This window comes from Oncorhynchus mykiss, chromosome 23 (genome assembly GCF_057628025.1).
Source record: "Oncorhynchus mykiss isolate SJ-2025 chromosome 23, ASM5762802v1, whole genome shotgun sequence".
Lineage (NCBI taxonomy): Eukaryota > Metazoa > Chordata > Actinopteri > Salmoniformes > Salmonidae > Oncorhynchus > Oncorhynchus mykiss.
Window position 1 is genome coordinate 62,830,220 of NC_143044.1, and position 12,039 is coordinate 62,842,258.

The 12,039-nt window shown below is 43.5% G+C and overlaps 2 protein-coding genes across 4 annotated transcripts in view; both read left to right on the forward strand.

Moving 5' to 3' along the window:
• Positions 1-6,566, forward strand: part of chrm3b (cholinergic receptor, muscarinic 3b) — a 106,758-nt gene extending 100,192 nt beyond the window's left edge. The window contains exons 2-5 of the mRNA XM_090217883.1: positions 1,058-1,259; positions 1,556-1,706; positions 2,003-2,072; positions 2,555-6,566. Coding sequence (XP_090074009.1) covers positions 1,093-1,259; positions 1,556-1,706; positions 2,003-2,072; positions 2,555-4,086 — 1,920 coding nt within the window. The 5' untranslated portion in view covers positions 1,058-1,092 and the 3' untranslated portion in view covers positions 4,087-6,566. The remainder of the gene's footprint in view (positions 1-1,057; positions 1,260-1,555; positions 1,707-2,002; positions 2,073-2,554) is intronic.
• A 4,016-nt stretch (positions 6,567-10,582) lies between these two features.
• Positions 10,583-12,039, forward strand: part of fmn2b (formin 2b) — a 150,307-nt gene continuing 148,850 nt past the window's right edge. For all 3 annotated transcript variants that reach the window (XM_090218029.1, XM_090218030.1, XM_090218031.1), the window contains exon 1: positions 10,583-10,674. In XM_090218029.1, the coding sequence (XP_090074155.1) occupies positions 10,670-10,674 (5 nt within the window). In that variant the 5' untranslated portion in view covers positions 10,583-10,669. The remainder of the gene's footprint in view (positions 10,675-12,039) is intronic.

A 12,039-nucleotide genomic window follows, 5' to 3' on the forward strand; every position in this document is an offset into this window, starting at 1 on the left:
TATACACATAGACAAAACACATTATAGGCTATTGATTAGAACTTAGTATAACGGGCCAACTCAATTGTCTTAAGGCTTAAAAATCCTTCTTTAACCTGTCTCCTCCTCTTCATCTACACTGATTGAAGTGGATTTAATAAGTGACATCAATAAGGGAACATATCTTTCACCCGAATTCACCTGGTCAGTCTATGCCATATGGAAAGAGCAGGTGTTCCTAATGTTTCGTCCACTCAGTGTTACTACATGACACAAGCTGATGTTCTGACCACGTCCACTCAGTGTTACTACACACAAGCTGATGTTCTGACCACGTCCACTCAGTGTTACTACACACAAGCTGATGTTCTGACCACGTCCACTCAGTGTTACTACATGAGACAAGCTGATGTTCTGACCACGTCCACTCAGTGTTACTACACACAAGCTGATGTTCTGACCACGTCCACTCAGTGTTACTACATGAGACAAGCTGATGTTCTGACCACGTCCACTCAGTGTTACTACATACAAGCTGATGTTCTGACCACGTCCACTCAGTGTTACTGAATGACACAAGCTGATGTTCTGACCACGTCCACTCAGTGTTACTACATACAAGCTGATGTTCTGACCCCGTCCACTCAGTGTTACTACACACAAGCTGATGTTCTGACCACGTCCACTCAGTGTTACTACATACAAGCTGATGTTCTGACCACGTCCACTCAGTGTTACTACACACAAGCTGATGTTCTGACCACGTCCACTCAGTGTTACTACATGAGACAAGCTGATGTTCTGACCACGTCCACTCAGTGTTACTACACACAAGCTGATGTTCTGACCACGTCCACTCAGTGTTACTACATGAGACAAGCTGATGTTCTGACCACGTCCACTCAGTGTTACTACATACAAGCTGATGTTCTGACCACGTCCACTCAGTGTTACTGAATGACACAAGCTGATGTTCTGACCACGTCCATATGGAAAGAGCAGGTGTTCTTTAATGTTTTGTCCACTAAGAGTATATGACTTTATAAAGCCAAAAACCTAATGGTCTTTTCTCTCCCAGGTGTCTCCAGAATATGCCCTCAGGACGGCAGCGCTATGACCTTGAACCTGAACTCGTCCAGCTCTTCCCCCTCTGTAGACCCCAGTATGTACCTGAACAACAGCTCCCCAGGGATGAGGGTCTACGCCGACAACGCCATCCTGGGCCTGGGCCTTGTGCTGGACAACGACTCCATTACCAGGGACCTCACCAACCTGACCAGGTATAGGTTAGAGGGTTAGAAACCGAATCCCAGAGTTAACTCTCTGAAGGGAATTTGCAGGGAGTGAGCCGGAAACTGGATTGGGTTTTCTGGAATTCATTACCTTAGATACTATATTCCTACCTGTTGTGCCCTTGAGCAAGGGACTTAACCTCTAAACTGCTCTAGGGGTGTTGCACTGTGGCTGAGCCATTCTTACAACCTCTCCGTCTGTTTGTTTGGATGAGGGTTTTGATGAAGGAAATACATTTCAGTTTCAGTGTTACAATGTAATCATCTTGTTCTTCTTCGACCAGCCTGTCCAACGCCTCCCTCCTTGACCCCACGGTGACCTATGACCCTCTGGGAGGTCACACCATCTGGCAGGTCATCCTGATCGTGTTCCTCACCGGGTCTCTGTCTCTGGTCACCGTCGTAGGAAACATCCTGGTGCTCATCTCCTTCAAGGTAGATTGTAGGCCGAGACTAACGTTACATTGCATTATGACTTCCTGTAACTGTTTAAGAAGGCTTGTCCAAGACAGGCTCACGCCCTGCGTTCTATCTCCTGTCTCTGTAGCGCGAGGTAGCTTGATGGCACGTGTATCGCAGGCCATAATTATTGCAAGGGGGCGTCCGTGCCTCAAAACTCTTACTGAAATGGTCCACAACATTATTTTTTTTAACAGCGTTCGACATCAGTTGATGTTTTACTGTGGAGTGACACTTTAATAATAATGAAAGGTTTCTCTTCTCTCTTCCAGGTGAACAAGCAGCTGAAGACGGTGAATAACTACTATCTCCTCAGTCTGGCCTTCGCTGACCTCATCATCGGTATTTTAACTGTACTTGCTGTTTTCATACGTGTATAGATGATGTAATGTATCTCAGCTGATATTGATAATGTATTGTACTATGATTTCCTACAGTGTCTCACAAATGTGTAATATGTATTAGTCAGTTACTGTAATATCAAATGTGTAATATTTATAGTCAATTACTGTAATATCATGAGTAGTATATATAGTCAATTATTGTAATATCATGAGTAGTATATATAGTCAATTACTGTAATATCATGAGTAGTAAATATAGTCAATTACTGTAATATCATGAGTAGTAAATATAGTCAATTACTGTAATATCATGAGTAGTATATATAGTCAATTACTGTAATATCATGAGTAGTATATATAGTCAATTACTGCAATATCATGAGTAGTATATATAGTCAATTACTGTAATATCATGAGTAGTATATATAGTCAATTACTGTAATATCAGAGTGAAACTAAAATACAGTGTTCTAATTCTAGGGACTCTTTCCATGAACCTCTACACTACCTACATTATCATGGACCAATGGGCTTTAGGGAACTGGGCGTGCGACCTGTGGTTGGCTATCGACTACGTGGCGAGCAACGCCTCCGTCATGAACCTGCTGGTGATCAGCTTCGACCGCTACTTCTCCATAACTCGACCTCTGACTTACCGGGCCAAGAGGACCACCAAGAGAGCTCTGACTATGATCAGCATGGCCTGGTCCGTGTCCTTCGTCCTGTGGGCCCCGGCTATACTCTTCTGGCAGTATATCGTAGGGGAGCGCACTGTGCCTCGTGGAGAATGCTTTATCCAGTTTCTCTCAGAGCCTATTATCACATTCTGCACGGCCATCGCTGCCTTCTACCTGCCGGTCACCATCATGACGGTTCTCTACTGGAGGATCTACAGAGAGACAGAGAACAGGCAGAAGGACCTGGCGGGGTTGAGGGGGTCGGGGGCAGGGAACAAGGCGGGCCAGGGGGGTAGCCAGAAGGAGGAGGAGGAGAAGAAGGAGGAGGCCCAGGAAGAGGAGGCTCCCATGGTGCCCAAAACAGGAAGCTCCAGGAGCTGCAGCAGTTACGAGCTTAACCAGGCCGGTCAGAAAGACTCTGGAGCCAAGAAGACCATAGGGTGCTTCCAGTTCTGGCCGCTGAGTAGGTGGTCCAAGAAGAAGACAGTCACAGTGAGAGGAGAGCCGGAACACAGCAGCTCCGATAGCTGGAACAACAACGATGGGGGTGGGGCCTCCATGGACCAATCAGACTCTGAGGACGAGGAGGGGGCGACGGAGTCAAGCCGAGCTATCTATTCCATCGTGGTCAACCTGCCGGGGATAAACTCCGCCCCTGGTAACAACCCTAACAATGACCCCCAGCTGACATCTCCTGAGGACCAGGATGCTACGAAGGACCCTCTCCGGCCACAAGTGGGCGATAATAAGGACAAGAAGACATCCTCTAATACCAGAAGGGAGAAAGACAAGGAAGACAACAGCTACCACCAACGCTCCTTCTCTAAAACCCCCGTCACTTCCTCGTCTTCCATCCAGACCTCCACCAAGAGCCACCAAACAGGGGATGTGTCGTCCACCTCCAAGTCCCCCTCGTCGGCCCCCATCTCCTTGAAGGATGCAGCCATGGCCAAGCGCTTCGCCTCCAAAGCCAAGACCCAGATCACCAAGCGTAAGAAGCAGAGTGTAGTCAAGGAGAAGAAAGAGAAGAAGGCCGCCCAGACTCTCAGTGCCATCCTGCTGGCTTTCATCATAACCTGGACTCCCTATAACATTATGGTGTTGGTCAACACCTTCTGTACTGGCTGCATCCCTGAGGCTCTGTGGGCTCTGGGCTATTGGCTGTGTTACGTCAACAGCACCATCAACCCCATGTGTTACGCCATGTGCAACCTCACCTTCAGGAACACCTTCAAGATGATTCTGCTCTGCCGCTGGCAGGACATCAACAAACGCAACAAGCCTCAGTTCCAGCAGAGGCAGACGGTCGCCTTCCGCAAGAAGGAGCCCTTGTAGGTGTAATCTACTGGGCCCCCTGGGTCAGCTGTATGGGGCTCCATCGGGCCTCTCTGGGATGATTTATATTAACAGGACAGTTGGCCAGGGAGATGGACTGTACTTATGAGCCTTTCTCAACGATGAAGAGATCACATAATAATACAATAATACAATGGAAAATAGTAACACGACAAATAAAATACACAATTATTTTCAATTCAACTCTGCATCTCTTTCAACTATTGACTTTTCCCCCCCACAGCTGGCACCAGTTTGGCGCCAAAACACTGACAACAAAGACATATTCAACATAGTAAAATCAATAAAAACTGTCTAAAAAAAAACCACAGGACACTTCATGCTGAATCCCTCATATTTAACAGCAATGGTGTTCACCAACTTGGTTTATATTTAGAATGATGTTTTACAGCTTTGTCATTCTATGTTTATTTTCAAATCATATATGTTGCATGTGATAAGGCCACACAGATGACCAGGGATATTTATACACGGAGGGAAGGGGAGATTTGATTAGATTTGATTTGATGTTCCAACCCAATGGAATGGGACATATAAAAGGGCTGTCAGATGTATGTACAATATCTGTTGGTGTTTCCAAGCCTGGTTTTAACTGAACTGTTGCTGTACGGTTACAGACCTTCAACAATCCTACAGAACACGGTTACAGACCTTCAACAGTCCTACAGAACACGGTTACAGACCTTCAACAATCCTACAGAACACGGTTACAGACCTTCAACAATCCTACAGAACACGGTTACAGACCTTCAACAGTCCTACAGAACACGGTTACAAACCTTCAACAATCCTACAGAACACGGTTACAGACCTTCAACAATCCTACAGAACACGGTTACAGACCTTCAACAATCCTACAGAACACGGTTACAGACCTTCAACAATCCTACAGAACACGGTTACAGACCTTCAACAATCCTACAGAACACGGTTACAGAACTTCAACAATCCTACAGAACACGGTTACAGACCTTCAACAATCCTACAGAACACAGTTACAGACCTTCAACAATCCTACAGAACACGGTTACAGACCTTCAACAATCCTACAGAACACGGTTACAGACCTTCAACAATCCTACAGAACACGGTTACAGACCTTCAACAATCCTACAGAACACGGTTACAGACCTTCAACAGTCCTACAGAACACGGTTACAGACCTTCAACAATCCTACAGAACACGGTTACAGACCTTCAACAATCCTACAGAACACGGTTGCCTTTCCAGTTGGCAGATAGATGCAATTAGGTGAATCAGTGGACATGTAAAGTTGCAGTACTTTGTAAAGGTGCAGTACTTTGTAAAGGTGCAGTACTTAGTAAAGGTGCAGTACTTTGTAAAGGTGCAGTACTTTGTAAAGTTGCAGTACTTTGTAAAGGTGCAGTACTTAGTAAAGGTGCAGTACTTTGTAAAGGTGCAGTACTTTGTAAAGTTGCAGTACTTTGTAAAGCTGCAGTACTTTGTAAAGGTGCAGTACTTTGTAAAGTTGCAGTACTTTGTAAAGCTGCAGTACTTTGTAAAGGTGCAGTACTTTGTAAAGTTGCAGTACTTTGTAAAGTTGCAGTACTTTGTAAAGGTGCTGTACTTTGTAAAGCTGCAGTACTTTGCAAAGGTGCAATGCTTTGTTAAGCTGCAGTACTTTGCAAAGGTGCAATACTTTGATAAGCTGCAGTACTTTCATGTAAAGCTGCAGTACTTTCATGTACATTTGCAGTACTTTCATGTACATCTGCAGTTCAGTCATGTACATTTGCAGTACTTTCATGTACATCTGCAGTACTTTCATGTAAATCTGCAGTACTTTCCAAGTGTCTGTGAGTGGCGTGCTACTCTACTCTTTGATTCCACCCAATGAGTTCTGGTGAGAAGTGAACTACTTCCTGAGCCAGTAACCTTTTTCATCCCATGTTATTTCATGTGTTTGGCTAATATTCTGTGTGGTTGCCGGTGATGATTTTAACAACGTGTCGGGGACCATTGTGGTGGTTGTAATAGTTGCTCAAAGTGAGACAGTGTTGTTTAAAAAGGGGTTGCAAAAACACAGGTAACTTTCTAAGAATTCTCAGGTTTTTTTCCCTCCAAAAAAACAAATCCTGGTAGGAAGAGTCCTGGAAACAGGAAGGAATGTTGAAATCCTCCAATTCGGATTTGTGGAAAACCTGGGAATTATGGGGAAAGGTGCTGTAATTTTGCATCTCTTGTTGTAAAGCACAGGGCTGGTGTACAAGCTGCTTATATGATCTAAAATAACTGTGTGATTATGAGGTGATATTTACATAGTGACTGTGTGGATTCTTTAAATTGATGTTTATGTAGAGTATAATGCAGTTCTATGTTTATATAAAATGATTGTTATATCTTTTCTATAAAATAATGTGTCCCTGGTCCAAGATGTTCACGTGTAAACGACGAGGGACAAGATCATTTGCAATAAAGTAAAATGTAAGTAATTAAATATGTTTTACCGTGGAGACATATTGACAACAAAAAAAATGATGATGAGTTTTTCCATACAAGTCATATACCATAAATAAGATAATGTGTCTACGACTATAATGGTTACTGGCTATGAAACAAGTGGACCTGAGGTGAGATGTGTTGTCTGTGGTTGTCTATGGTAGGAAGGAGCTCACCGAGGATCTGCACCTCAAATGTTATTATTCTTGAGTTCCTCTTATAGAATATTAGCTCAAAAGTATTTCAGATTTCCACAAACAGTACCAGCACTCAAAATGAATATTTCAGGCACCTATTTCAGTCCAAGTCGAGCACTGAGGTGTTTTTCCTTCCGACTGTTTCCAGGTGGAGAATGTCAGTAATCCAACAGCACCACCTAGTGGTATAAATGTAGTATGACGTAGTACTGAACGGTTGGTTGGCTCAAACTCAGCGTGTCCAGCTGTCTATCTGTGTATCGGCTGGGTATTGTACTTGAAGTGGTACCTTATTATTTTAGGAGTAACTGATGTCGTCCTTAAATTAGCTAGAAATCCAGACCTGTTTTGTGCTATCATTCCACACCCTGTACTCCGTGTCTATATATCTGGCATGACACAGAGTGTGAAGGAGTGGAATGATAAGACTCGTACAGACCGGTATCCGGGCAACCAACAGACCGGTATCCAGGCAACCACTTAATAACATGGTGCAGTTTTTTGTCTCTTCGCTGATGTGGTGCCAGGTGTTTCGGGAGGACAGTTTTGTTGTCATGATGACCTTCATGGATTTCACAATGAGTTGACCACGACACACAATGAGTTGACCAGGACACACAATGAGTTGACCAGGACACACAATGAGTTGACCATGACACACAATGAGGACACACAATGAGGACACACAATGAGTTGACCAGGACACAAAATGAGTTGACCAGGACACACAATGAGTTGACCAGGACACACAATGAGGACACACAATGAGGATACACAATTAGTTGACCAGGATACACAATGAGTTGACCAGGACACACAATGAGGACACACAATGAGGACACACAATGAGTTGACCAGGACACACAATGAGTTGACCAGGACACACAATGAGGACACACAATGAGTTGACCAGGATACACAATGAGTTGACCAGGACACACAATGAGGACACACAATGAGTTGACCACGATACACAATGAGTTGACCAGGACACACAATGAGGACACACAATGAGTTGACCAGGACACACAATGACTTGACCAGGACACACAATGACTTGACCAGGACACACAATGAGGACACACAATGAGTTGACCAGGACACACAATGAGGACACACAATGAGTTGACCAGGACACACGATGAGTTGACCAGGACACACAATGAGTTGACCAGGACACAGAATGAGTGGACCAGGACACACCATGAGTTGACCAGGACACACAATGAGTTGACCAGGACACACAATGAGTTGACCAGGACACACAATGAGTTGACCAGGATACACAATGAGTTGACCAGGACACACAATGAGTTGACCAGGACACACAATGAGTTGACCAGGACACACAATGAGTTGACCAGGACACACAATGAGTTGACCAGGACACACAATGAGTTGACCAGGACACACAATGAGTTGACCATGACACACAATGAGGACACACAATGAGGACACACAATGAGTTGACCAGGACACAAAATGAGTTGACCAGGACACACAATGAGTTGACCAGGACACACAATGAGGACACACAATGAGGATACACAATTAGTTGACCAGGATACACAATGAGTTGACCAGGACACACAATGAGGACACACAATGAGTTGACCAGGACACACAATGAGTTGACCAGGACACACAATGAGGACACACAATGAGTTGACCAGGATACACAATGAGTTGACCAGGACACACAATGAGGACACACAATGAGTTGACCACGATACACAATGAGTTGACCAGGACACACAATGAGGACACACAATGAGTTGACCAGGACACACAATGACTTGACCAGGACACACAATGACTTGACCAGGACACACAATGAGGACACACAATGAGTTGACCAGGACACACGATGAGTTGACCAGGACACACAATGAGTTGACCAGGACACAGAATGAGTGGACCAGGACACACCATGAGTTGACCAGGACACACAATGAGTTGACCAGGACACACAATGAGTTGACCAGGACACACAATGAGTTGACCAGGATACACAATGAGTTGACCAGGACACACAATGAGTTGACCAGGACACACAATGAGTTGACCAGGACACACAATGAGTTGACCAGGACACACAATGAGTTGACCAGGACACACAATGAGTTGACCAGGACACACCATGAGTTGACCAGGATACACAATGAGTTGACCAGGACACACAATGAGTTGACCAGGACACACAATGAGTTGACCAGGACACACAATGAGTTGACCAGGACACACAATGAGTTGACCAGGATACACAATGAGTTGACCAGGATACACAATGAGTTGACCAGGACACACAATGAGTTAACCAGGACACACAATGAGTTGACCAGGACACACAATGAGTTGACCAGGACACACAATGAGTTGACCAGGACACACAATGAGTTGACCAAGACACACAATGAGTTGACCAGGACACACAATGAGTTGACCAGGACACACAATGAGTTGACCAGGATACACAATGAGTTGACCAGGACACACGATGAGTTGACCAGGACACACAATGAGTTGACCAGGACACACGATGTTGGATTTTCTTTTTTCCAAGACGTTTTAAGGATTGTTCTAGTTTTCAAATACACCTTTTTGACACAAGAATTATACAAGACGTTTGGTTTTATCGCCATTATGTGTGGAATTATGGACAGATTCATTTAGATGTTTGGTTGTTCCACATATGTGATCAGATCAATAGAAGGATAAGTCATTTTCTAAGTGTTTTATAAATCCACGTTTTGCGTTATTGCAATGTTTTATAATGATATGATTGACTTATGTTACTGAGCCATATAATCTTATGCTTGTCCTATTCTATAAGAGATGGTTTGTTAGTTACTTCCACCTTGATGGACACAGACGGCGTGTTCAGCTATGACAATATGATGAGTTTGTATTAGTTTTGTTAAAGCACTTCTGAAGAACACTCGTTTTAATGACAAATCATTTGAAGGATTTTTTTTATTTTAATTTTTATAAACGTGTCATTTTATAGGGGAATAAAGTTTCTTACTGTGTTTCAGTGTCCGGTCACAGATTGTTGTTACACACACACACGCACACACGCACACACACGCACACACACACACACACACACGTGTAAGAGTACTCTTCTTGCGTTGTGTACAATCAGTCATCGACACGGAACTCCAACATGTAGCACCAGTCATGTAGATTTATTCTGATAGAAACAGCACAAAATTGCACGTCATGCGATGCACGGCTCACCATCCAACTCTGCACTCACGCACTGTACAAAATATATGAACCTCCCCCACCAGACACAGTAAGTTGCTAGCTAGTATTAGCTGGAATTCTATACAACTAAATGCATAACAACTATTCACCAAAAACTAGACAAATGTTTTGTCTAGTAAATTCGGTAAGTACTAGCAGGTATAAAGTATAGACCAGCTTATTATAACGGAGGGTAAGGGAGTCTCCTGTTCATTTTCTTATTAAACCGTTACCCTCATCATGTTTATATATTTTGATTGTTTATGTTTGACATAGGAACACGATATAACGTTAGCTCGATAAACCAAAAATGATGCTCCCTAGGACATTAGACTTAGGTGTTTTCTCAAAATCAACCACTAGGCGTCACTGTTGTATTTGTTATAGATGACTGTATAACGTTATAGGTTTCTAGGTTTAGCAGTTAATTATAGTAGTAAGTTTACTTCTGTTTCTAGTAATATTTTTTTTTTTAAATACTGTCAAATGCCAAAGTTATGACCGGATTTGACTATGTGATCACAGGAAAATCAAAACGTCGCTCAAGGAATTCACACCTGTAAGAAATGAAATGGCTGATTGAATGGGCGCGTCTTTCCAAAGGACTATGTGGTGGCTGCATGCTGGCGGTGAACGTTAACTTCACGGAGGCAACATGATGTGAGTAACGTCTGAATTTGCTAGGGAAATATTATTTGTATTTTTCCCCCCGCACATGTTCGTTAAACGTCCAGTAAAACCAATAACTTTCCCCATGTTCCTCACATTGATTGACACCAACACAACATGCGGCAAATTGTCAGCAATCTGGTTGAGGTGTCAGATCGAGATTAGTTGCAATTAGGAAACAGCATCTACATTCTACACCTCCACTATGGAGTTGCTGTCATTTCGTAATATATTAGCCTAAACTGGAACTTTCTAGCCTGTTATAACGGTTATTGGTGATCTGAACATGGCAGTCAGTCCATTTTTAAATGTAAGTTTCAGGAAAGGTATATTTTGTTTGTTACTATTGATGATAGTACTTCTGCCCGGGGCGCATTTCGCTTGGGGACGAGCGCCGGAGCTGATCGGGTTGAACGTTATCGCACCGTTTTAGAATATAGTCATAAACATAATGTTGTCGTCGGGGGAGTGTTGAAATGCAGCATGTTATGATGACTACAGTGAGTTATCCTGATCCCGAATGACAGAACCACTTATTTTGTTAACCTTTTTATTTAACTAGGTAAGTCAGTTAAGAACAAATTCTTATTTTCAATGACGGCCTACCGGGGGACAGCGGGTTAACTGCCTTGTTCAGGGGCAGAACGACAGATTTTTATCTAGACCGGTGGAAATCTGTCCTTTTGGTGTTTGGAAAAGACGCCTTTTCAACTTCCTGGAAAATGTGTATTTTAAAAATTCTTGAAATAACTTTCATTCAGAAACCTAAATTGAACATAACTTAAACGTCTGGAAAACACGTATTTTCAACGTCAATTTGCTTACTGGGACTATTCTAGTTTTCAACTTAAGTTTGGTGGAGGAGGAATAATAGTCTGGGGCTGTTTTTCATGGTTCAAGGCCCCTTAGTTCCAGTGAAGGGAAATCTTTACGCTTCAGCATACAATGACATTCTAGATGATTCTGTGCTTCCAACTTTGTGGCAACAGTTTGGGGAAGGCCCTTCCCTGTTTCAGCATGACAATGCCCCCGTGCACAAAGCGATGTCCAATCAGAAATGGTTTGTCAAGACTGGTGTGGAAGAACTTGCCTGGCCTGCAGCCCTGACCTTAACCCCTGACCTCACTAATGCTCTTGTGGCTGAATGGAAGCAAGTCCCCACAGCATTGTTCCAACATCTAGTGGAACACCTTCCCAGAAGAGTGGAGGCTGTTGTGTCAGTAAAGGGGGAGGGACCAACTCCATATGCCCGTGATTCTGGAATGAGATGTTTGAGGAGCAGGTGTCCACATACTGTTGGACATGTAGTGTGTGTAGATAAACAGGGCCTTCAGAAAGTCTTCACACCCTTTGACT